This window comes from Pundamilia nyererei, unplaced genomic scaffold (assembly GCF_000239375.1).
Source record: "Pundamilia nyererei isolate P.nyererei 1_Seehausen unplaced genomic scaffold, PunNye1.0 scaffold00001, whole genome shotgun sequence".
In the NCBI taxonomy this organism is placed as follows: Eukaryota; Metazoa; Chordata; class Actinopteri; order Cichliformes; family Cichlidae; genus Pundamilia; species Pundamilia nyererei.
This window is the reverse complement of record NW_005187402.1, coordinates 5,185,525-5,212,951: the sequence shown is the minus strand read 5'-3', so window position 1 is coordinate 5,212,951 and position 27,427 is coordinate 5,185,525. Positions and strand designations below refer to the sequence as shown.

General features: G+C 42.4%; 1 protein-coding gene across 1 annotated transcript in view; it reads left to right on the top strand.

Annotated features, from left to right (window-relative positions):
• The window catches only part of tenm1 (teneurin transmembrane protein 1), a 191,533-nt gene that overhangs the window by 108,123 nt on the left and 55,983 nt on the right, over window positions 1-27,427 (top strand). Inside the window, exons 10-20 of the mRNA XM_005719538.1 lie at window positions 2,196-2,390; window positions 4,794-4,994; window positions 6,822-7,007; window positions 7,164-7,193; window positions 7,305-7,451; window positions 13,030-13,264; window positions 14,537-14,656; window positions 14,746-15,007; window positions 17,187-17,472; window positions 25,927-26,070; window positions 26,777-27,029. Coding sequence (XP_005719595.1) covers window positions 2,196-2,390; window positions 4,794-4,994; window positions 6,822-7,007; window positions 7,164-7,193; window positions 7,305-7,451; window positions 13,030-13,264; window positions 14,537-14,656; window positions 14,746-15,007; window positions 17,187-17,472; window positions 25,927-26,070; window positions 26,777-27,029 — 2,059 coding nt within the window. The remainder of the gene's footprint in view (window positions 1-2,195; window positions 2,391-4,793; window positions 4,995-6,821; window positions 7,008-7,163; window positions 7,194-7,304; window positions 7,452-13,029; window positions 13,265-14,536; window positions 14,657-14,745; window positions 15,008-17,186; window positions 17,473-25,926; window positions 26,071-26,776; window positions 27,030-27,427) is intronic.

Sequence of the window (27,427 nt, the reverse complement as noted above, 5' to 3'; positions counted from 1 at the left end):
TACACACATATATGCAGGGTTTTTCCAAGCACAAAATGGGCTTTTGCTGTTCTCATGCTGTCTTCACATGAGTGTGTGATATCTTACTAAACAATGCTGTTTCCAGTCTGTGGCGTTTTCTGTGATTTTATGGCCAACAGCCACACATTTGTGTAAAAGTCTTCTGTAGATTTTATATTATTATATTATTTCTGTATATTTTGCTTTTGAGGGGGAAGACTTTCTGAAGTTTTTTCATAGTTTTTAGACATCGGCTGCTTTTTCATTCATTTTCAGTCCTGTCCTTGTACCTGACCATTTTGTTAAGCTACTTAACAATGACCGACAAGTCATTCAAGCATAAAACAGCCCCCGAACTCAAGAGATGAACCAGTGTTGTGTCTCCACAGAAGACACAGTATCTGTCTGTTTGTTATTAGCAAAAACACATGATTTGGTTCCTTTTCTGTAGTTGGATCTCTAAAAATGCCAAAGATAACACAATGAGACAGGGAAAAAATGCCATTTTTGCACCAACAAGGTGATTCCCGGGGATTTATTAGCTGGAGGCTTGACATGGTGCAGTTTGTAAACTGTAAACTGGACAATTTTCTTCAAAAAAGCACAGAAAAAGAAGTGGCAGACCAAAGAACATATCAGATGGACAACATCTGAAAGTCTTGTCCTTAAGTAATAGAAAAAGAATTCAGCAAAGACCAGGACTGAGAGCTGTATCTGACCCTTCTTGGGGGGTTTCACCCAGTGATGTTGGACAGCTTGTCAAGTTTATGTAATTATGAATGCAGAAAAGTACAGTTAGATTTTGATCCACGATGCAGTGCCGTCTGAAAAAAGCTTGCTGTGGCAGAATGCAGCTGTAGCTTTTATTCTGATATATAATTAATAATTAATACTTGTATAATAAATTTCAACACTTTCTTCTTTTTGAAGCAAGAGTAAAGTAAATAATTGTTTTAGTTACTTCAGTAAGAGCTACCTTGTCAGTGGCTACTGGGTGAATTAGAGTACAATAGTGTAGATGGGGAGTGAACAGGCTCCGGTTTGCACAGATTTGCTCTAAACCTTCACGTTTCCTCCAACGTTGTTTCTCAATAAACACCTTCCCCGTAGCTCAGTGAGCACCACCCTTAATTTCTGATAAACTGTGACATGTCTGCATGAAGTCGTACATCGTATCAAGTCGGTGAAGACATCAGCAGCTGAACTCTTTTGGCTAGTCTTCATTACTGACCGGATCTTGTTTGCTCCCGTTTGCTCTACCTCCCTCCCTCTGCATCTCCACGGACAGATGCTCTATTCCCTCTCCCTCTCTCTCTCCCTCTTCTGCATTCTCCCCAAGAGTCAGTCTTTGTAAAAATTATTGTAGTTGAATCTGTCTCATTGTGTCGAAACAGGTGATATGATATCACTTCCTATGATTTATTTACGCTCATCATTTATTCATACGCTCCTGCCGTCTTTGCTCATTTGCTCGTGCTGTAATATCCTCTGCTCGAAAAAGTTAGACAGCAAGTTTTAGCACGAGCCGTAAAATGTGAAGTGTGATTTTATTACCGTGTGGCACAGAGCGTTCGATTTTACAACGGATCAAACAAACACGGGACACACGAGGCCCTCATTGCAAATTATTCGAGAGAAAAAGGCAATGGCTATGGATCATCTTTTTAATGCATTTGAACTTCCCGAGCTCTGACTGCGAGCGTGACTTCTATTCTACCTGTCATTACATTAGCCACACAGCTCTCCATCTCTGCATGGAGATAGCGCTGCCTCATTCTTTAAATCCCTAATGCTCTCTTTCCTAATCTTCGTTTTCACGATTGTTTTCACGGCCCGTTCAGAATGAGTGAGGTGACGTTGGGAGGATTTTCTACAATTCCTGGGTTGCCGTGGTAGCCAGGCTCAGGTGGTGCTTGAGTAAATTGAAACAGCGTGAGGGATAAGCTGGAGTGTGTGCGCGTGTGTACAGGTGTGTGTGTGTGTGTGTGTGCGTGAGGGAGAGAGAGGAAAAGACAGGGAGACAGAGGCTGCTTGAGGATTTGCTGAATCTGCGCACTACTGAGATAAGAGAGCGTAGCCCCACTCACGGTAGGTTACCGCGGTCTTCCAGCTAATATACTGCAGCACTGTGTGTGTGTTTGTGCATAGGTGTACTACAGAATATGTGAGTGTAATCTGTGTTTGTCCTGTTGCAGATTCATGCCCCGTGTTGTGCAGCGGTAACGGCATGTATGAGAAAGGAAGGTGCGTGTGCCTGGAAGGGTGGAAGGGGGCAGAGTGCAACGTGGAGGAAGGTCAGTGCATCGATCCCACCTGCTCCAACCACGGCACCTGCATCCAGGGCATCTGCATATGCAGTCCGGCCTACAAGGGTGTTAATTGTGAACAAGGTAAGAACTGTTGTTTACACTGCTAAAAAGAAGAAGAAGAAAGGGCTCCACTTGCACACAAATGACTTTGCTCTTTTTATTAAAAGCAAGAATTGAATTTAACACCACCCTAATCAATATTTTTATATTGAGCAAGGATCAAATGACTTTGTGTGATACTAAAGGGATCCCACAGACTGACGGACCATGAGAGTCTCTGCAGAGCATTTTACCCTCGTCAGTTTTCACTTTTACATCCCCAAATTGCAAATTTCCTTTCCCGGATGAACTTCATACAGCCTTTGTCCTCGCCCACACTGCAGCTGGAGCAGCCAGCTGTTTTTTACCTGCTGCACCACATGGCAGGCAGACAAAGTTAGAAACATGATAGTGAACTTAATTTTGTTGCGTCTCCTGCCCTGACCCCATCGGGCTGCAGCAGAAGGATGCCCCTCGCTGGTTCTTCCTGTTATGAGTTTTTCTTCTCACTGTCACCGAGCTTGCTCGTAGCAGGTCATCAGATTGTTGGGGCTTACTCTATATAATTGCAGAGTCCTTAACTTTCACTATAAAACACCTTGAGGTGACAGTTGTTGTGATTTAGCACAATATAATAATTTTATAAATGGCTCACATCTTTTAAAAATCAACATTTTTGTAACCTGAAGTCAGACCTGAACCGTGAATTAGTGACTATTTTGTTTCCATCTTCATCTTCTGAACATTTTTTCCCAGTTGGGAAAATCACATTGAAAAATACTTATTCTTCTTTTATCCTTTCTTTTCCTTTTATTTCAACAAACCAAAGTAAGAATCTCGTGAAATGTAAGCAAATGTCAACAATGTTATTGAGAGATCAAACTGTAAAGCACGATGAGAAGTCTAGCTTTAGAACTTCAAAACACGTTCATGCGGCTCGGAAAGACCAAGAAAAAAGAAATGTTGTTGAACAGTAACTATTTGTAACACTGGCAAAGTAAATAATGTCTTAGACATTCAAATACTGTCTGAGAGTGTCGCATTCACAAAGAGACAGTCTGAACAAAAGCTGATGGAGACGTAAACACCTTTACTAATGCTACAACTACTGCTCTACTACCACTACTAATAATATTTATGTTAATAGGAAAATTGCAGACATTTAATTCTAAACATGTAGACTAAAGCTTTAGCTGTTTTGACATAATATATTTTAATAAGTGACCTTTTCACTTTTCAAACCAGAAGACAAAACGAGTTTCAAACATTATAGAATCGTGATCACATTTCACTTTTTAATGTTTCACATAATAAACCCACATTCAAGAAAAACCTCCTTCCAAATATCCCAGTTTTGGCTTATCTAAAAACTGTAGCAGCAGACAGGTCCGATGGTCCTTGTCATACATGCATCTTTCAGGACAGGCTGCTCAGGCCTTGCTTTTTCTTTTTCTCCTTCTTTTTTTCTCTTTTGAAACAATCATCACACCTCCAGGCTAAATGTGTTTCCTCATAAAGAGAAATGGGGGGTGTGGCAGTAAACAGATTGAAGATACTCAGCATGCAAATGTCAGTTTAGTATCATTGTGATTCTGTGTATAATATACGCAGAGTGGCAAGAAAGAATTTGGCCTGTGCGCGTTTCATGGAGAGGGTAAGAACATCTATTCAGACTGACTTAAGCAGGAAAAACAGTCACTAAACCTTCGCTATCGGTTAGGCTTTCCTGGAAGCAACAAATGGCATTCTCGGCATAGCAGGAAAAAGACCTGTGAGCAAAGGAAGTAAAAAACAATGACAGTACAATTGATTCGAGTCTCAGGTAGTTAAGGCAGCTTGCAGCTGTGGAGTAAAACAAGCCTTGGGCGTTTGCCACATCCCCTTCATTGTAAAACCATCCAATAAATTACCAAAAAACAAACAAAGCTGCAATATTTGAAAACAATTATGACGTTACACCTGACAGAAACACCGATGGCACAGCTGTCCTAAAGACCTCCGCTGCTGCCTTCTCTGTCTCGGCCTGCAGAGACTGAATCACGTGTTTGACCTTGAGCGGCGAAGCTGAGCTGAGCCGAGTTTAGCCGAACTTTGCTGAGCTTTGGCTCGGTGCTCAGGGCTGTAATTACACACACTAACACAGCGTAGCATGGACCACCGTGACACACATACACACACACACAGCCGCACACCAACCAACCCATTTCACCCCTTATCAAAGCCTCGGCTCTAAGTGTCCTATGAAGTGTAATGTTGTGGAACAGATACAGGGATTGTATCTGGGGTGGTTAACTCCTGGATGGGATGCAAAGAACACTGCTTTCATACTCGGTGAACTGATAATTATAACGAGACAGGCTCTCGCCGCCCCCCCTCCCCTTCGCTCCTTCCTTTCACCTCTGACTCAGCCGTGCTTTTATATTCCACCCTCCCCTCCGTCCGCAGTGGACTGTGTAGACCCTCAGTGCAGCGGGCACGGCGTGTGCGTGCGTGGGGAGTGTGTGTGCTCGGCGGGCTGGGCGGGAGTGAGCTGCGATGACCCGCTGCCAGCCTGTCAGGAGCAGTGTTCGGGACATGGCACCTATCTCCCAGAGTCAGACACCTGCACCTGCCAGCCCAACTGGACGGGACCAGACTGCTACACCGGTAAGAGCTGAGGATTATTGTTCACACACAGGAAAAAAGAAAACAACCAAAACAAAAAAAAACCACTGAAAATTGAAAGTGCACATCGCTAGGTTGCCAGTGCTCTGGTAGCACGCATGGTCTTGCCAGATACTATTTTCTGGGGATTTGATAGACATGAGAGAAATGTGGATTGGAGCCACACTGTGAGCTGTGTGTATGCGCCTCCACATGCGTGTGTGTTCGCATGGGCGTTTTGTGCACTCACTCTTCATGCTAGTCGTAAATGAGATTTCCTCTCATGAATCTTTGAGCGCAGCAGCTATGCCGCAACACACATGCTCATGCGCGTACAAACACACAGGCGCTCGGACGCTCGCATTCCCTTTTAGCTAAATGAGGAAAGAAAATTACAGTGAGAAAAATGTGTTTTTTAAAAGACTTCTTTTCTCATTTTTGCTGCAAGGGCTGTTAGAGATCGCAACTCTGAGGAGCATTCAGCTTGGCATTTAAAAGCTCGCCAACATTTATAACATACCTGAGCACAAGATGTTAGTTAGTGAGTGTTTGTTAAATATAAAAAGCCTTGATAGATCTGAAAGGACTTTTATTCTGCTTGCTTGCAAAGACAGCAGTTCTTTACCGATTATGAAGGAAAAAGACTAGAACAAGGCGAGCCAAGCAAGTCTACTGCGGTGTCTAAACATAGGTTACAGCGTGGCGTGGAACACAGTGGGGGGGGGAGAGAAGTTTCCTCGTCCTTGCAGTGTGAGCTGACAGAGAGGAAAATAGCCATTTTAAGGTTGGCTTTTCTCTGGTTCCACCAGACTAACTTAATGCTGGCGTTGGGAAGAATCCTCCTTGCCATGCACACCGATGATTTGCAAGCAATTGGCATTAGCACCTGCTTTCAGGTGTGTGCATGCCTTATTATAGTGATATAGCCCATGATAATGATAGACCGTGGCTGAATATCTGAGATATGAGCGGCCTCCCTCTACCTGCCGGGCTTTTAATCAAAAGGACCCAGCAATTCTATGTCCTGGTCTTGTTGAGGCATAGCTAAGTTAATGTAATTCTAATAGAGAGCCTAAAAAAACCTCTCCAACTTTAATCCACTTTTTCCTCCCTCTCCATGCTATGTATATTTAAATTGAAATAACTTTTTACTGCAGCTGGATAAGTAGTCTTTGTGTGCCTCCAGCACTTTGCTCTCTTTACTGATGGATGAGGCTTTGCCTCTGCAGAGGGAGAGAGCGAGGGAGAGCTGGATGCAGAGGCGAAGTACAGAGAAAAGGAAATAGACAAAAACAGGAGGAAAGAATTTTAAATGCACGTTGCAAGACAGAGGGGAAGAAAGTTACGGAGAAAAGAGAAAGTTAACAGAGAAGATGATGGAAAATGAAGAAAGAGGAAAAAGAGGTATTAACATACCCAACATATCTGATCAAAATGTCAGAAAAGAATAATAGAGCCGAATTGAAATCCCTGTAGTTTAAATATGCGGTGCAAATACGAATCATTTGGCTGTTATGAGTGTATTCACTCTTCTCCTCCTTCAGGGAGCTCAGCTATTAGAGGTGGGAAGATTGTGTATTGTGAGAACGTAGACTCTTTAGTCTCTGAGGTTATCTTTTTCTATCGCTTGTTATTTTTTTTCTCACCTGTATCCAGTGGCTCACCCCCAACTCTTTGAAACTTCTTTCTGCTCTCCCGGTGCCTCTTTTACATTTTTCCCCTCTTCCACCGCTCAATTCCTCCATCTGTTCCACTCCCTCTCATTCCCTTCCCCTCTCACACTTAAATGCTTTTTTTTCTCACGCATATCTCCACCCACCTGTTCGGCAGAGCTGTGCCCGGTGCCATGTGGCAGCCACGGCGTTTGCTCAGAAGGCCAGTGCCAGTGCGAGGAGGGTTGGATTGGTGCTGCATGCGACCAGAGAGCATGCCATCCTCGCTGCGAAGAGCACGGCCAGTGCCACGATGGGACCTGCGTGTGCCAACCTGGCTGGGAGGGAGAGCACTGTAACATTGGTGAGCGGTGCCCGAGTCCACGTGGGAGTGTTCGGTTGTCTTGTGATATTTTGATGAGTATGATTAATGCGTTTACAAAAAAAAAGAGGTGTTGTTGTTGTTCTTTGGATGTTTTCCATTTACAATCATTCTGGTTTTTGGTATTTGTCCCCGCAGTTACTCATGATTTGGATGTCGTAGTGAAAGGTAATTTATTTTTACTCAGGTGATAAATTTCACATTGTGCTCCTCCAGCGTCCTCACAAGCGCTAAAACTCTGTGTCTGTGTGCACGAACACGTGGGACACACCTTTTCAGATGGCTGCCCGGGGTTGTGCAGCGGGCATGGGCGCTGTACCCTGGAGCAGAGCGGCTGGCGTTGCGTCTGCCAGGCTGGATGGAGTGGGCCTGGATGCAGCGTTGTCATGGAAACTGACTGCAGTGATGGAACAGACAACGACGGAGGTGAAATTCTACCATCTTCTGTCATTTTCCATCTCTTTACCTCTTTCTTTTCTGTCTTTCGGGCAGATTGTCCCTTCTACCCTGTTACTTCTTGTTCAGTTTCCATCTAAACAAAAAAAGAAAAAATCAGCCTCATTGTTCCTCCCCTTCATCGCACTGTGCTGTCCCAGTCCTGCTGAGACTCCCGAAGAGTCCTGCTGGACATTATTATACTGAATACGTATTTGTGTGTGTATGCCTCTTCATTTTGTGCGAGTGTGTTTGTCTGCTTTTCCTCTTATCACAGCTAAATGTCTAATATGCATACCACCTGCTAGGATAAAAGGCACTCAGAGAAAATTTCCCAAGTCCAAATACAGCAAACCATGCATAATAGATTTCTGCTTCTTTTTTGCTTATGGTTGTCAGGTGTCTGGTGGCAGGTGAGAGGTTTGTGTCTCAAGGCCATGTAGTTGTGTTTTCCTAGCTGAAGAAAGGAACATTTCAGCGATGGCAGGATCTCTACTCATTACAATCATTCCGTCGCCATATCGGTCCCATCTGCAGCTCTTTTACAAAATAAAAAAGGTAGTTGTAAGGATGTAGTGCACTATTGCATTGCTTTCAACTGTGCCCATTCGCTTTGAAACTCTATCAAATATCCATTATGGGCATGGCTGTTAAGCCGGGGATGTAATCCATCATTGCAAACAAGGTAGTGTTGCTTTTGTTTGGAGGAAAACCCTTTTTCCCTTTTTTTTGTTTGTGGCTCCAAGTTTTTTGATGAGAGTTGTTTGAATCAGCCACAAGAAACCACAAACACATACATATTTTCTCTGGTTTCTGGTTGCACAGGTTTCTTTTTAGGTAGCTACAAAGCAACTCTTTTTGTCCGTCTCCACATTGTTTACACAAACTGCATGATTGACTCAGCGACACTTCACAAAATCGGCGCTGATGGCTGTTCAGCACATGAATTACAGGTCCTTATTTTGGATTATAACGTCAGAGCCCGGGCAATAAAAAATGTTTTGTAGACTGTAAAATAAGGGCTGAATAGAGGAAAGGAGTCCTAGCAGGACTGTGCCTTGGCAGCGGTGTGGTTATGCTTCAGTATTGTATCGATGGATTATGTCTTTTTGTTCGGTCTATTTTTGTGTGTGCGTGTGTTCATTTGTGGTTTTTAAGGAATAAAGGACTGTTGTAGTGATGAATAGCATTAACTGTTTATTCAGTTACACATTTCTTCATTTAATGGTGCACTTTCACCATTTTTTTGCATAAATGTCAGCATACTGCTTAAGGGAATACTATCCACCCTGGGAAAAATACAGTGTCTTCTGTGGTACTGAGGGAGTTTTGTCAGATCTGTAAGAAATGATGACATCAGGAGTTATCTCAGCTAGCTACAAAGTTAGATAAAACAAAGTATTAGAATTTGAAGACATAAGATTAACTTATCGAGCTAGTCTTGGAGCTTTTCCCGGCTTAAGTTTGGGTAGACACTGAGTGCATTGGCAGGCCATCACGGGGCTATATGTTAAGGTTGAAACAATTAAGTGTCTGCTGTTATAAGGAGATCTGACATCCTGGATTCTTGTTGTCTGACACTCTGACAGCCTCGTGTCTGGTTTTCTGGCATGATGCTGGAAGGAGCCAGCCAGCAAACACTCCAGGAAGTCACTGCCCTGCCAAGAAATAGTTTGACCCACAACCTGCCCTGCCATCCCCATAAAACTGCAAACTGTTGTTATGGTTTTTGTTTGGATGAGGAAAGAAAATATGATTTTTAATTTGTAATCTTTAAAGCTGCTTATTGGTTTTAATACCTTTGAACAAAGCCAGCTCGACTGTTTTCCTGATGCATCCACTTTTAGGCTAATCAGTTGCTGGCAGTAAACATATTCTGAACAGAGTGGTATCTAGATTTTCTCATCTGACTCTCAGCGAGAAATTACATTTTCTAAAATTTCAAACTGTTCCTGTAAAACCAGGGTTTTAAACATAGGGCCTGTGGCCCGGAATCAACCCTGCAAAGACTCCAATCCAACACGCTTTGAGAAACGTGAAGGACATTTGGTACCTACTGCGTTCTCATAAGTTTTACAACTACACCAAAATTATTAAATAACAGATGAGCAATCACATGTCAGAAAAGCTTCAGGTTTTTTCTCTATCTGCACATATTTCTGTCAGGTTCACAGTAAAGAAAAAGAAAAATAGGACATTTTCTATTAATTAATTAAAAAATTTCTGCTTTATACTGTAATTACAGGACAGTCTGGGCAGTGAGCTACCAGAACTTCTCTGCAATTTTACACATTTAATTTTTAAAATTTAAGCCCAAAGAATTGTACTGACAGATTTCTTTAATTTACTACTGCAGAATTACTTAATGCTAACATAGAAAAACTGAGATGCATTATTAATTTGCACTTCATTTTCTTATATTGAGATCTCAGGGATTAAATGTGCAGTTAAACTTCTTTGCACCCACAGAAAAGGGAGTTTCACTGGTCCGTCCCACTTAAGATCAAAGTGGGCTGAATGTATCTCACAATGTAAAATTTGTTTGATTCCTTGATGTAAAAGACACTGTTCCCAGCACTTCACTTCTTTCACCTTGTGTCAGGTTACAGCTTTAGTCCAGAATGGATTCAATTCATTTTTCAGCTGTAAATCCTTTTCTTTGAGATTCTTGTAAATTTATAAAAACAAAAAAACAAAAATATGACATGTACATAAGTACTCACAGCCTTTGCTCCCTACTTCGGTGAAGCACCTTCAGCAGCACCTTATACCCTCTTTTCAAGTCTGATGCCGCAAGCTTGGCATACCTATTTTTGGGCAGTTTCACTCATTCTTCTTTGCAAAACCTCTCAAGCTCCATCAGTCTGGATGGAGAGCGACACTCGAGGAGGTTCACAGAGCGGTCCCAAAGCTGGTTCTTTGTTATCTTGGCTGTGTACTCCAGAGCACTCTGGAGCAGATTATCATCAGGGATGTCTCTGTATGTTGCTGCATTCATCTTTCACTCGACCCTGACTAGACTAACAATTCCTGCTGCCCCACAGCATAATGCTGCCACCACCGTGCTTCCTATAGGGATGGCATTGCCCATATGAGAAGCGGTGCCTGGGTTCCTCCAGACATGATGTCTTGCATTCAGGTCAAAGAGTTCAAATTTTGTTTTATTAGAGCAGAAAATTTTATTTCTCATTGTCTGGGAGTCCTTCAGGTGACTTCTGGTAAACTCCAGGTGGGCTGTCATGAGCCTTTTACTGAGTGGCTTTCCTCTGGCCACTCTATCATGCAGGTCTGATTGTTAAAGTGCTGCAGAAAAGGTTGGCTTCCCGTCTCCATAGATCAACACTGACGTTCTGTCAGAGCGACCATTGGATCACTTTCTCAGTCACTCATGTTTGCCAGGCGGCTGTTCAAGAAGTCCTGGTGGTTCCCATTTACAGCTGAGGATTTATGAAGTCCACTGTGCTCATTGGGACTTTCAATGCTGCAGGAGTTTTTCTGTACCTTCCCCAGATCTGTGCCTCAATACTGTTCTATCTCAGAGGTCTGTAGACAGTTTCTTGGACTTCATGGCTTGGTTTGAGTTTAGCACAGGTGGACTGAGTGATCGGTCAAGTGGTCAAAACATCTGACAGATGATTGGTGGAAACAAGATGCACCTGAGCTCAATTTTCAATGTAACGGAAAAGACTGAATATTTATGCACATGTTAAATTTTAATTTGTTTTTATTTCGAATGAATTTTAAGCTGAAATTTAGCTGTTGCTAAGTTGGCTCTTTTTTCTTTGGGGCAGGTAACCATATCATAATGGCAACGAGTTGTGATGAGGTATCAGCTAGCAGCTAATTAGCACTAAGTAACACGCCAAAATATCAAAATTTCCCTGAGCAAACTTCTTGGTCTGTTTGTACAATTATTAGCACATTTTTGTAGAAGGCTGTAAACATGCTTTTTTCTGCTTTGAAGTCGGACATTTTAACAAGGGAGACTATTTGCTTTTGGAGCCAGCCTCAATTTGAGGGACTGCAGATTTTGGCACGTTCGTGTCGCCTTCATTTTCCAGCTCCTTGGGGTGCAGTTTGAGCTCATCCCACATGAGACTAAAAGACAGGATTTGATTTAATATATTTTTTTCTTTGTGAAAGAGTAGGTTAAGTAGAGGTTGATGTAGCGAGCAGATGGAAGCCAGACAAAAAAAAGATGCAGTGAATACACTCTATGGCAATATATGCAAAATGGGATCACTGTAAACACATACTGCATTAAAATACCATATGAATATTAATCTTCAAATGTCTAAATGTCTGTACTGAAGTTGTGAAAGTGTTCACTTTACTTGTGCTTATGCCAAAGAAGTGCTTGCTGACAACGCCTCATGCAGTCGGTTCCTACTTCTCTTACCTTGCAGTACTTCCACCTCTCTGCGCAGCTTTTCAAATGCCATAATTTCCAGCCGCACAATTCAGCCATCGCTCTTAATTGGCAGATATATGGTAGGCTCTCATAGCCTTCTCTCGACGCAATCTTTTTGTCTCTGAAGATAGACAGAGATGGAATGATGCTATCACAAGTAATCAGAGAATAAAGAAGAACGTTGAAGAGAGAGTTTCAATTATTCTGCCTGGATGGGAGCGAAGAAAAAGATGTATTGTGCTTTCTGTTGAAGAAAAAAATAGAAAAAGAGCATTTATTCTGCACATCTGAGCAGTAAAATCACATGCACATACATATTTATATGTATTACACGTGTTCCAAATTTCCATTTTTACTGTTCGTCTTTGTGCGCAGCGTTTAAGAGCCGCGCCTCCCTAATAAGCTACAAACTTGTCTGTTCCTTGAATGATATTTCAAATTCAATTAATAATGTGCTTTCAAGTTCAGATAGTGAATCTTATGGAATTCAGCCATTGTACTGAGTTATCTTTGCAGGGGGAGGTTATAATAGAATATTGTTGGCCTTTAGCTCCCTGCTCTGTGGTCAGATGCATTTAAATGTCAGCACTGTTTCCTGCCTTTTCAGAAACAGGCTTGAAATAGGAAACACAAATGCCAGCCTGGGTCCTATTACCTGCCGCCCTGCTTTGTATCCGTGGCTCATTGTTTATGCCAGCCTTTTATGGATCACATTCAAATAATGCTGGCGATTCAAGTCTGATTTATAGCAATAGATGCTATAATTGTACTCTGATGGCCCCTAATAAATTTCATTTGATTGATTCTTGTGATAACGATGATGCATGCATAGTTCGTTATTGCAGATCGCATTACTCCGAAAGAGTTTCTCACTGGCCGGCACTGCAAGTATCATTTATTTGATATTATGTCTGAGGTTTTATTGGGTCTGCTTCTAGTCTTTTACTGAAGGTGCATAGAGTACCTTGGCCTTGGTCCTCTTAACCTTATAGCCACTTACAAATATTAAAGCCTGTGTTAATTATGCATTCTAAGGTGAAGTAGTAAATTTAATTCCCCTCTAAACCACCTCTTCTGTGGTGCTTGTTTGAAAATGCGTGCCTTTTTGCTGCTGTTGGTCTTCTCTTTTGTACAATTTTAACCTCCTGTGCGTTTCAGATGGCCTGTTGGACTGCGTAGATCCCGATTGCTGCGAGCAGCTGAGCTGTGGCTCTGACCCCCTGTGCCAGGGTTCGGCCGACCCGTTGGCCCTGCTGCAGCAGGGCTCGCTTCCCCTCACCACACCCCATTCTCCCACCAGCACGCACACTCACAGCTTCTACCACCGCATCCGCTTCCTTCTTGGCAAGGCGGCCACACACACTCTCCCTGGAGACGTGCCCTTTGATACCAGGTATGCGCTTATTTACTCTTTGTGCCGTATTCTTATATGTAGTCTAGTATTTGTGTTTGCGCATCCATGCTCTCGAGTTGTTCGACTGCACGGTGCGCTGAACGACCTCAGGAGTAGACGATGGACAAATACATCCATTTTAATGACTTGCAACGTCCACTGGATGTCATTTGTTTAATGAGGATTTGTGTTTGCATGTGAATGGGGCATGTCGTGTGTTCAAGCGCCTGCACGTACATCTGTTACCCTGAAGATCGGCAGTCACACGACAGCACATTGTTCCTTCTTCCAGGATCCGTGTCAGAATCCAGCTACAGAGTGTTTGTTTGGTACATATTAATGCTTTATGTGTCATTCAGTTACACCAGTCGTAAAGGTGTCACCATAAATTTTTCAGCACCCTCTGACTGCTGTCTAAGAGCGCAAATCCATCTCAGCGACATTATGATGACCTAGAAAATTTGGTTTGGAAAACAAAAGGGGATACCACTCTGAAAAATGGCAAAGTGCTTCTTTTTTTCCCCGACCCGTTGGTTCACTTGTAGAATAAACAAATAAATTAATTATGTGGCATTTTTTTCTGAGGGGAAATCGATTGCAGCTTTCAGGACAGGAGTAACAAACGGGACTACGCAGTCACCCGGAGAACACCTCACCATCCTTCATTTATCCTTTTTTCCGGAGTAACAGATTGACTCCATCGTGAATGTGTGCGTATGTGTGTGCGTGTGCAACGCATGTGTCGGCCTAAATCTGTCTTTATTGCACCGGGGCAGCTGTTAGTCCAGGTTCAAGCAGTGTAATCTATTCTTTACCTGCAAAATCAAGATGAATATTTTCAAATGGGAGAGATGCTTCTCATCATTTAGGGCCTTTTTAAAGAACAACCTGGCCTGCTTTGTTTTTTTCTTGGTTTTTTTGCTGCAGGTAGTGCTGTCACTGTAATATAAAAATGATGTGGAAGTTTTGGTCTCTTTATGACAAGGTGTTGAAAGGTTTTACTGTGGGTGAAGCTATATTTGTGATCCTTGTATCCTGGCAGTCTCTGGCAGACTTTTTTCTGTGCGGAAAAATGGAATTGTACTGAGAAGAATAAACTCAGCTGCTTTTTTATTCGCACAAGGTCATCTGGCAAGTGCATCACAATGTGCCTCTCTCTTCAAACAGTGATTATGTTCTCCATCACTGTAAACCTGTCATCTCTCCCTCTCTTTGTTTATCTCCATCTCTTTTTTCCCTCTCCCTCTCTCTCTCTCGTCTTTGTTTTGGCAGTCGGGTAGCTGTGATCCGAGGTAGCGTTGTGCTGCAGGATGGCTCTCCTCTCGTTGGAGTCAACATCTCTTTTCCGCAGCACCCCGAGTATGGTTACACCATAAGTAGGCAGGATGGAAGGTACAAATTTAGGCACAAGAGACACACAAAAAACTACATTTCTAATTCCTTTTCTCCTCCAAACTTAGTTGCTCCTCATTTCTCTCCAGCTTTGACCTGGTGACCTTGGGCGCCATGTCTATGACCTTGATGTTCCAGCGTCCACCCTTCCTCCCTCAAACACGAACCATCTGGTCCCCAAATAACAACTTCCTGGTTCTAGATCAGGTGACAATGTCCAGGGAGGAACCTCAAGCTCCTAAATGTGACATCAGGAGCGTTCTGAGTCCCTATCCTCTCGTCCTGCCCTACCCACTTTCCAGATACACCGCATCGTGTGCAGAGAAGGGGCCAGCCATACCTGAGCTACAGGTAAAATCCCTGTTGACAGACGTAATCACTGTTCTCAAACACAAGCCCACGACTATGGTAGCTATGTGATGGTGCTGATTTCCTGATATCTTTTCTCACCTAATTAACTGAACATAATTGCCTGGATTTAGGCATAAAGAAATAAAAATAGCAAGAGTAACGAAGCATTTAATGTGTGCGTGTGAGTGTCAGCGAGAATGAAGCTTACATAAACTTTGTAACAGCTCAGCAACAAACCAACCTGGCCTCACAGGATTGAGACAAACAGGATTGTGCAAATTTAGCTCGATTCATATTTGCATCATGCAAACACCAAATGAACAAAATGCAAATGTGTGCTACATCCATACACTTCCCCACCACAAAAGCAAATTAAGTACCTGAAAATCAGATGTGAAGGTCATTCAGATGGTTACATATTTACTTCACAATGTAGCGCCAAAGATTGGGTTTTTTTGTTGTTCACAGAGAGCAGGACCTCACCCTGTGACTTTTTTTTCTCTCTCACTACATTTGTTTTTTGTGGTTTTTTGGTAGATTAAAAGCACAAAGCACATTATTCCTTTTCGCTCTCGCTTGAAAATATCATCATTCAAGGCCACAGATACACTATCTGCACTTTGTATCAACAGAACATCAAAATGAATGAAGGGACATTTTTTATCTTAGCTCACACAAGCATCGGGTAAATAAATGGAAAGAACAGCACTGACAGTTCGTACATGTAACATGTTCATTGACTATAGTGAACACAGGCAGCTGGTTAAATGAAAAACTTTATGAATAGAGTAATACAGTATATACTGGATATACAGTGCTGTGCAAAAGTCTTGGGTCACCCCTCATTTATCTATATCTTACTAGGAAAACCGGAAATGCATCCAGCAACTTACTGAAACATGTGCAAGCATACTTGTCGGTGTATGTTTGTATTATCTTTGACGTTTGCTTCCAAGAAGCCAGGCTATCAAGAAGTCATTCGTACAGAAAGGGTAAAGAATGCTGAAATACACAAGAACTGGACTAAAGATTGGCCTACAGGCTCTACCATGGTGGCTGTGGGGCTGCATTTTAGCCAGTGGTGTTGGAGATATTTAAAAATTGATGGGATTATCAACAGAAAACAACCTTCAGATTTTTATTCGCCGTGGAATACCCTATAGAAGATGTCTGAGCTCCATTTTTCAGCACGAGAACAGTCCCGAACACGCTAGCAGTGCAGTAAAAGCATATCTAGGTAGAAAACACCTACATAATGGAACACTATCCATCATGGATTGGCCTCCCCAGAGCCCAGATAACAATATTATTGACACAGTGTGGGATCACCTTGACAGAGAACAGCTCAAAAGTCAGCCAGCATCCAAAGATGAATGTTTTTTGTTTGTTTATTAAGTCGCTGACCTATAAAACACCGAGGCACAGACAGCACAACCAATTTTAAATGGTAGCTTTTAGTCCTTTGTTACTGTCATGTGAAAACTGATGGAATTATGAACGCGGAAAAGTGCCATCAGATTTTTATCCACCATCTGGCAAGCATCAGCTGGTACGGATCAACATGACAGTGATGCCAAACACACTTCCAGTGCAGTAAAACCATATTCGGATGGAAAAACACAACATCAGTCATGGATTGGCCTCCCCTGGGCCCAGATCTCAGTATTATTGACACAGTGTAGGATCGTCTTGACAGAGAACAGAACAAAAGGCAGCAACATCCAGAGAAGAGCTTTAAATGTCCTTCAAGAAGCCTGGAGAAGAAATGACAAGAAAGCATCGGTTTTTGCCTTATATACTATATTTAATATATTTAATGCATATAATTGCATGTTTCAATAAATCACTGCACTTACTTCCCATTTTCCATCCATGACTCAAGACTTTAATACTTTTTCTATTTTCTACAGATATCATTGTGGTGCAGACTTCATTTCATGTATTAAAAAAGATAAGAAAACATTGACACGTACTCTGTGTACTTACTGCACCCTACTGTTGCAGCTATTTTCTTCTGTACCTGCCAATAACACTTATTACTCTAGCTCATTATACAAATACAAAGTCATGATAAAACACCTTTCTTTCCTATATTACTCTGTCACTCTCTTTCATTTCTCATTTATGCTCTCACCATCACCTGTATTTCTCACTCTGCTCCTCTGCTTATTCTCCCCAGGCAGTGCAGGAAGACGTTTCAATCCCAGGAGCCTTTGTGAAGCTGAGCTACTTGAGCACTCGTGCTGCTGGCTACCTCTCTCTCCTGCGAATCCTCCTCACTCCTCCCTCCCCATCATCCCCTGTCTCCCCGCTGGGCGGTCTGTCCAAGGTTCATGTCCGCGCCTCAGTCCAAGGGAGGTTATACCAGCGGTGGTATCCTGCCGGGCCTGGTCTGGTCCACAGGCTGGTCTGGAACAAGACGGATGTTTATGGTCAGGAGGTCTGGGGTCTCACTTATGCAACTGGTAGGTAAAATATGAAATTATTCATTAATGTCTTTTTTCACATTTGGCAACAAACATTTAACTTTCATGCCAAATACCACAAAAGAAAGAAGGTAAGATAACTTGTGGATCAAGAAAAGGACTACAAACTATTGATTTGTTCTTAGCCATGGGAGAGTCTGTTAAAAGCACAGATAAAAATCCAACTCATCCCAGATAAATTAAAACCAGCAGCAGTCCTGAGTGCCATGCGAAAGGCGTCTACCTGGGGAAACATAATAACAAAATGAATGATAATATTATGATAGGCCTCCTGCATAGTAAACATAATGATGCCATCAGTCCATAATAATTTTCGCATTCAAAAATAATCATAATAATCTGTGTGTGTGTGTGTGTGTGTGTGTGAAAGAGCAAGAGCAGGAGATTAAAAAAGGCCTATTTTTCAGCCCATTAAAGTTTTAAGTGTTGAGTTTGATCTCCTATGATTGGGTTTGGTGAACATATTGAAATGAATGTTTCAGCACTTCACTTATTTGCGCTCTTTCATAGCTTCATGATACGATCACACCATCTCATGTTCATAAGGCAGGGCCAGACTATTTTTGTTTAGTGTATTTTTGTTTCCACTAAACATTAAATGCACTAATAAATAGCGGGGTTAATGCAGAAGCCTTGAGAGCTTGAATAAAAGGACCTCTGGATTGGAGAAACCAGCCTCCATAAATGCATGGCACAATGGCACAACACTGAGCTGTAAATGTGCACCTAAAAGACAAATGACGCTCTGTCAAGGATGATGATGCTCACATTTTGGACAGGGAAGACAGATGGTTTGAGAGAGGACTGAAGGAGGTCATCTATGTGAACAACAGTCATTGAACAGAGGGGATGCTCTACAACACCAAAAGACCCTGCAATAACGGGAAAAAAACCCCAAACAATCAGATGACCCCCTATGAGGGAGCACTTGGCGTCAGTGAGAAGGAAAATCTGAGTTTTAACAACTTTAAATCTCAGCAGAACCAAGATCAGGGAGGGGCAGGCATCTGCCGCAAGGGGTTGGGGATGAGGGGAGGGAAACAGGACAATAGACAAACTGTGGAAGACAGCAGAGATGAATAATAACCAGTGATTGGATGCAGTGTGTGTATTAACTCATAAAGAATGAAAAAAGATGAGTGAAGAAGAAACACAGATGATCAGTAGTAGGTCAACGACTCCCAGGACCCCCTCCAAAGGGAACAACCCCCACTAGGGGGTAAATGGATGGGACTCTCCACCTTTGATTTTAGAAGTGAAGATGCCTTTTGAATCAGAGTCTTCACAAACTTGAAGAAGTCCAGTGGGCTTCTTCTTTTTTTCAAGCTCTGAAGACGAACACGACCTTGATGAATGCGAGCCTACACAGATGGTTAATCCAGTTTGTGGTTTGGGAGTTGCTTTTTATTACTTTTTATTAATAAAAGTATTGGCAGTTTAACTTTTCCCATCCACTTTATATTTCTAGCCACACTTTAACACTGCGCTTTATTCTGTCTACCTTGGAGCTTTATCTGAAACACACAGTCACACACCGATGGGTGCTTTTGGGATATTTTTGGTTTTAGCATTTTGTCGAAGGACACTTTAGCATGCAGACCTTCCACTTACCTTCCAAGCCCTAGCCGCAAAGTAATTACAAATAAGACTGTTTTTCACCAAGAAAAGAAAATGTAGCGGAACACAACTTCTCCAAAAAAAACCCCCACAGTTTGTTGCTTGGTTTTACAGCTTTGTTTAAGCTAAACCGCATTAATTAGTGAGCTTTGGAGGCATATTTTTAGGCGAGCTTTGTGAACATTGGACGGAGCCAGGGTAGCTCTTTCCCCTTGTGTTCCCCTCGCTCCAGTTAATTCACAGATATGAGAGGGCTATCAATCTTTTTTCGTCCAACTCTGGACAAGGAAACAAACAAGCCTGCCCACAGAGATATTTAACTATTTCTACAAGCAAAGCTCCCGTTAGCTTAGTATAAATCAAATCTGAGGGACTCAGAGAAATGTTTTTTTTCCTCTTTCAGACAGGATGCAGGCCAGATGAATAAAACCCTTTGAAAGACAGAAAAACAGATTTTCTTTTATCATCGTCCCTGTTAACTCTTAGGTCTGCGAGGGAGCGTTTCAGCACTGCGGTTTGCACAAAAGCCTGATTGGAAGTCATTGTGTAAATGATTGACCATTCAGTGGGTAATCACCCAACTGTTAATAGACAATGTCCTGCTACGAAATTACAGATGGGAGATTTCAGTGTTTGATTTAAACTTTTTAACAGTAGTTCAACAACTGCCGATTCACTGCAGCACACCAAAGGGTTTCCTATAAGTGAAATATCATTATGAAATTAAGAACATATCGTGAATGCGGTGAGAAGGGAAACATTTTCTTCTTTTTGCCTGTCCTGTCTGACAGCGTAGCAATCGGAATTGTTGACTGAAAGGCAAAAAAATGCCAAAATTTATTAGAATTACTTATTTATTTTGGGTTATTACAACCAAAGAAAGTGGAGTTGGGGAGAAAGTTAAGAGAAGAAGAGGAAGCGAGAGGGAGAAACGCTGAGAATCTGCTTCAACACCTGTTGCGGTAAAGAAAACAGCAGAGAAACCACAGCAACTAACAACATATGCATAAATAATAGTGTTACTGAACAGCACTTAGCTTGACTCTGTCCAAGGTCCCTGAAACCTGAAATGGCGCTGACAGCAAACAAGAGTAGAGATGTAAGGAGAGGGAGGAGCAGAAAGACGGAAGGCTACAAATACTCTGCAGAGATATTGTCAGCTATGACAGGGAGATAGCCCCTTTGGACGCGTTTGACGGCGCTGGTTCTGTGGGATAAAATAAAAAAAAAAGTAAAAAGCACATAAATACAAATCTGTGTGCTGAAGGTTTTCATTACCGCGGCCTTCTGTCTCCTTTTCCCCAGTGTCTTCTCTCACCTGTGTGAAAAACAGATTTACAGGATGTGAAACTGTTACTGTTATTGCTCTCTAGGTTCATTATGGCAAAAAACAGCCCTTTGTAAGATGCCATCGAGGCTTAAACCATTGAACTTTCTGCTATCTATGTCCGTGGCTTCCTCTTTGTGGAAGAGTGTGCGTAAACAGTGCAGCAGCAAGATAGAGCTTTCCATAAGCACTGAGATCAGGCTTACCAGACTCTTTGTCCACCAGAGTGTAGGGCCTCATACCAAGATTGCATCTTTCTGTCCCCAGGCCTTCTTTTCCCCTCGTGATCCCTCCCCCTCCTCTTATCTGTTCGATCGGCATTTCATCTGCTCCGGCTCTCTCGTGATCTTTCACCTCTTCACGGCTCACATGATCCCTGTTTTTATTTACCCTGCTTTGCTAAACCACTTCACCCTTCTTGCCCCCTTTCCCTTGCCTCCCTCTTCCTCTACCCAGGCGGGTGATTTCCTGTGTTTCCTGTCCTGTCCTGATCTCCCTTTCGCTTTTCTTCCCTCCTTGTTATTTCCTCCATTCCCTGTGATCTCCCCGGTTACCTCGCTCCTGTTTTCCTCTGCCCTTCATTGTTTTTGTCTTCTCTACCCATGTTCTCCCCTGATCCTCCCCTCTCTATAGTTCCTCGTGCTATGTTGGTGCAAAGACACAGACGAGCGTGGTCTCTCGCGCACACACACGCATCCTGCGGTACGTCTGTGCATGCACACACACCCATGTGCCACAGAGAGCAAGAGAAAGGGAGATCATGCTCTGTTTGCTGGGGTGAACACATTGCCTGAGGCTTCGGCAGTGGGGAATGAAAGCTTTCACCTGTGAGATATTGAGTGTGCATTTATGGACTATAGTGTGCATCTGTATTGTTTGCGAGCGAGTGTGTGTTCTCGCGCTGAGGCTTGTATCGTTTCTTGTAATATAGCTAGAGTAATATTCGGTTGTGAAGCAGTTCTCCAAACACTGACACTTTCCCTTTGAGATTGTTTCGCCTGTTTTGTCCTGGAAAAAGCTTTGTTCTTCATATTAAGTCAGTTTTATTGTAGGTTTGTTTTTTTTAAAAGAAAACAGAAAAATGTTCCTATTTACAGAAATGTATTCATGGCAACTTTTAATACATTTTACAAAGGCTGGAATGCTTTCCAGGTTGTCAAACAGGCTTTTGAAGAGGAAATGCAATGTACCTTCAAGGGTCAAAACACGCACAATGCAAATATGTGTGCTTTGGGGTTTTTAAGAAAGGTTTTTTTGTGAAGAATATATGCAGCTTTGCATTTTCCGATCCCTCTCACTTCTCTTTCTGTCCTTTAAGCCTGACTTTAAACCTAAGATTAAAAGCCTAACTGAGCTTAAGGCAGATAAAATTGAAACAAATGGACTTTTTGGATGAAACCAAAGCGAGAGTTCCTAGGCTCTAAGAACTTTTGTCCAGCACTATAAGGTTTCTTTTTCTCTTCCATGATCTCCAGTGCCCCAAATTACAGATTATTTTCTCTCCCCAATCACCATATCGATCGTTCCCTCCGACTCTGAGATTTAAGTCGGCCCCGTGTGTCTGCCGAGAGTTTCTCTCCGCGTTACTGGGAATCTCCTGAGTTTCTGCATAATGCGAGCGCCCCTACTTACGTATTCCGGAATCTCATCTGATCTTTATGCTGACTTTGCCGCATGGTTTCCCTTGAGCGCCCGTCAGTTCACAGGCATGTTGGTCTACAGTGAAGTTAAAAGAGATCAGTGCCAACAGTGATTGACAGCGACAACTGTTCTTCTCCAGCTTTTGTGTTGATGTGTCAACCTAACCTTACTCTACAGTATATCATTATATTCATTTAAGAACACTGTATCATCTTAAAATGTGCTCTGTACTGAACCCGTGCAGCTTTAAAGCATCTTGTGGTTAAGTAAGGAAGATGGAACGGCCTTTTCTTTCGTGTTTGCTTGGCTACAGCAGCGAGGTACCTAATACAGTATTGCCCATCAGAGCAGTTTAACACTGAATATGATATTCTTGTATGATTTACCATAATCATACTGATAATAGGGGATTATCAACTAATGCTAGCACTGGCTATCAGGCACGTCCATAATTCAATGTGATTTTAATTTGACTGCTTATTTTGGCTAATATAATAAAGGTGTGCTAATACATCTGTGCTGCATCCATGCAACGTCATGAAATGTGTAAGACAACCAAACACTAAACAAAATTAAAAGGAATCCAACTGCCATTTAGATAGTTACCTAAAGTGTAATAGAGTGGCATTTATGCAATGCTGTTTCAGTCTTACTCACCTCTCAAGCTAAATTTAACCATGCATTCATACAGCACTATACACTTCTCATATCCATGACCAATTTAGAATCACCAGTTAGCCAAACATGCTAATTTTTGGACTGTGGGAGGAAGCCAGAGCGCTCAGATGAAACACATGCAGGCATAATGGTTAGCCCACATTTACCTCAGTTACCTAGCAGACCTTCTCTGCGTGTATAGGCCCAAGAGATCACTCCGATCCTCTAACCAACTGCCCTTAGTGCAACAAAGGCCCCGACGAGAGACTACAGGGCACCGAGCTTTTGCAATTGCCGCACGCAAAGTCTGGAATAATCTTCCTGTCGATGTTCGCATGTCAGATTCCATTCAATCGTTTAACTCATGCTTAAAAACTCACCTGTTCCATCTAGTTTTTGAAGCAAATCAGTTTGGACTTCCATCTGGTCTGCATTTGTGCAATGTAACTGTAAATATCACTGTAACTGTAACTATAATTGTTTTTAATTGTTTTTAACTGTTTTTGTTGCCTTTCGTTGTAATCTGCTTTGCTGCCTTGTGTGAAGCACTTTGATGGACACTGTGCTTTTTAAATGTGCTTTAGAAGTAAAATATTGATTGATTGACAGTCTCACAGAAACAAGGTTCCAAATTAGAGCCCAGGCTGTGGGGTTTGCATGTTCTCTCTGCACATGTGTGGATTTATTCAGGGTACTTTGGCATGCATGTTAGGTTAATCGGTGTTTCTTAATTGACACTGTACTCTGTGTCAGACTCAAAGCGTGCTACATAATGCTACAGTCACACTACGTAAAACAGTGCTGCATCCAAAACTGCAAGAAGATAGAGTCGGTCTGCCATCAGTCTGGGTCACGTTGGCAATAACATATGATTAGTTTGTCATATTAGTGAAACTAATTGCGATAAATCAGGGAAAATCACAAACCTCTTGCCATCTGCATCAGAGGTATAGAGCTAAACTTGTCTGCCAGCGGTAGAGTGGCCACTTGGAAAGACTAGGATATTTTTCATTGGGTCCTTCTGGCCGGACACAGCAAAATCCACACATAAGGCATGACTCTCTGAGCCACAGACTCAGCCAGGCTTACAAAAAAGGGAAAACTTACAATTTACACATGTATAAACATACAAAAACACACAGCTTGGTCATTTTGTAATGACCAACGTTTTACAAAGGGCAGTGCAAATTTGTGGCTTAAAAATCACAGTGTAAGCACAGGTTTTACACACGTTTCTCTCTTAAAACATTTTGGCAGTTCAGATAAATGAGAGGAGGCTGACGGAGAATCGATATGTTTACGATATATGAGGATGAACTCTTTCTGACAGACATTGCTGGGGACCTGAGGACTGAAACACAAGTAGAGTCCAGGATTAATCCAGAGAAAACTATTGCTCCATAGAAACCGGAAATCCGTGTGTAACAACTGATATGCACCATGTGCAGAAGGACAAAAAAACATTATTTCCCATCTGATCCCGAGCTGTCTGTGTGAAGATACTGTTACTAAGCCAGGTGTGTCAATGTGCACATCCTTCTGGGTGTTTCTGCAGGCTGTGTGAAACTGTAGGTCCTTATTAAAGTCAGTGTTGTGTACAGGCATGTGGTATTATATACCAGTAGATTATATGACATTATGTGATGAAGGGAAGTTAAAGAAAGAAACCTGAGAGTTGGTCTGGTTGCGCACTGCTGAGATGCAGACATGCAGAGAGTTGTTTTCATTGTGTACTGATCATGGTGTAGAAATGCAGCTAAAAGCCTGGAAGCATAATAAAGTATTTTGATTCTGATTGTGCAATACAAAGATGTATGTTTGTATGCATCTTGCATTAGAATTGTACTTCCTCCTCCTCCAGCTTCAGTAATTATTGCCGAGCAGGAATATGTGGGGCTCGGTTGTAAACACTCAGAGTGAGGACTGAGTAAAGAGTGCCAGGACAGTGCCAAAGTTTTGGCGCTGCACTCAGAGGTTTGAGCCATCCACTCCACACTCCTTCTGATAACATCTCCCCCTCTAATTCCAAGTAAATGAGCACTCCTCTCAGCAAGGTGCAAAGTAAGACATGTGCAGCTTGCAGTAAATTGCCTGCCACAAGTCTTAATAACTCACATTTGTGTGATTTATTATGTTGTGTCCTCACTCGGAGAAATAAATGGTGGAGCAAAAGAACTTCACTGATTACGTGCTGGCAATCTGCATTTACAGATTGAACGGTGAGTATTTGCAAACATTCTGCAATCTGTCTGAGAGCGACTGCAGTCAGCACGGTAGTCGCAAGGATTTTGTCGTCCTATTTTTGCTGTAGTGTGAGCCATGCTTAAATAAAAGTGCACAATAAATTGATTATGAGAGAACCATTTTACAGTTTCTGATTCAGCAACCGCATATTTCTGCAAATACTTTTACAGGTGGTCTTGTTTATCATAGGACATCGTACAGCTAGGAGCTATTTTCAGAGTGACTATAGGCATACAGCGACTGGAATGTGTGAGAGAAAAGGCAGCAGAAAGTTGCCATTAAAATTGTAATAAAGCACTTGCTTAATTAGGTAAATGTATTGCTTGTGTGTTTATTTTTTCCACCTCTAATGACTCATGTGCATGGGCTTCTTTCCTTCGCTGTGTGCAAGCGCGCCTGATTACACACTGCAGAATGACATGTATGTAAGTATGTTTGCGTGTTTACTTTGAAAGCTCCTGCAGCTTGGTCACCTGCTGCCTTTAAACATATTCCAAGTGGCAAATTAGTGCCGAAACATATTTAATCCTGCCAAGCCAAAAAAGAAAAAGAAAATCTGTTGATAGTTGTTAGTTGTAGTGGGAAGCTGCACAGCGTATCATTACAACTAAGAGGCCAAGCAGCTAATTCTAGGGCTCCTTCATGAAGCCGTACTCCTCCTGATTACGCCCCCACTCCTCACTGATGTCTCTCAAACACAAACACTGATGAGGTCTCCCTACAGGCCTTTTATCTATCTCACCACTCGATACAATATAGCTTTGAAAAAGATATGGGGAAACTTGTATGTGCTTTGCCTTGTTTTCAGGCTTTGTTCAGATACAAGCGCGTGCAGTCATTCTGCGCCACGTGGTGCAGCGTTAAGCACAGCCGGTCTGCAGCACATAGGAATTGCACGCTACTGCTTAATGTTAAGCTCTCGATGTGTGCACGTGTTTCTGTTCCAGTGGCAGTCGGCTATGAGTATGAAGTGTGTCCCGGTGTTATCCACTGGGAAAGAAGGACCGCTCTGATGCAGGGATTTGAACTGGTCCCCTCTGACCTTGGAGGATGGTCTCTGGACAAACACCATGCCCTTAACATTCGCAGCGGTGAGTTTATCCGCTTGTTTTTGGTGCTTGGAGGCTGGCTGCGTTTTTAAAGCCACAAAATGAATTGGAGAAACTTGAATTCAATTCCAATTAGTTTTTTCTTTTATGAAAGAAAAAAAAAAGTATGTTTTTTGCTTTCTTTCTTTGACATTGAAATAAATAAGAACCACTGTGTGACTTCTTTTAAGTTATGTGTTGATAGTCTGGACAGACTACATGAAATGATACAGAGCTTAGAAGTCCAAGATGTCCTTGAAGTAAGGACATCAAAACGCTGTAGTGTGGGTGACTCAGCTACAATGTGCCGTTATTGCCATTAAAGCTGCTCAGAAAGTGGTTTGAGATGTATCAAATTTGCATTTTCTCACACAAAAAAACATAATTTGTTACTTGTTAAGAGTTAGGCACACAGAAGATGGTCCAGATTTAAATGAGTCCAAAAAGTCAGACTGACAAAATTTTGGTCGGTGCAACAGAGTGAAAAACATCGCCCTGTCCCAAAACTCTTTTACTCCCTTAAATCTGGCGTGATGAGTTCAAAGGAAAACAAAAAAGACAGACCCCAAGTCTGACACGTGAAAGAACTGAAACTATTCCTACTTGTCATTGCATTCATAAATGATTTCAGCAACATTAGCATGCACCCACTGATGGGAAGTACACTTAAAGGGCCTTTCATGTCACCTTTGCATTCCTCTCTCCCCAGGAATCCTTCACAAAGGGAATGGAGAAAACGTCTTCCTGTCCCAGCAGCCCCCTGTTATCAGCACCGTGATGGGGAACGGCTTCTATCGGAGCGTCCCGTGCGGCCCGAGCTGCAGCGGCGCGGCTCGGGACATGATGCTGTTTGCCCCCGTGGCGCTGGCTAGCGGCCCCGACGGCTCTCTCTACGTGGGGGACTTTAACTTCATTCGCAGGGTCCACCCAGACGGATACACCAGAACCATACTGGAACTCAAGTGAGAGCAATGATCTTGTTGGGTGTGCTCGTGATAAGACCGCTTTTGGTAGGGATCTCTCGCAGTAGGAAGCAGTGGGATTTGGCGCATCGGATTCACTCGAGCACAATGTGAAATAAAAAATTAGCTCAGCTGATACGGGTTAGCATGGCATTAGCTGCGGATGGGATCTGCAGCTGCAATCTATTTGATCTCGGTGGAATTCTTTCTGAAGTTCGTCTTCATGCAGAAGGAGGAGCGTGTGAGGTTTAGAGATCACAGACTCTAATCTACCTCTTTAGGATGCGAGAGAAGCTGAAAGTCTCTGCTGAGAGACAAAGATACGTTTTTTTCCGTCTTCTTCTTTTTTTTCCCCTCTGGATTATGACGATGATATCTCCTACTGTGCTGCAGGCATT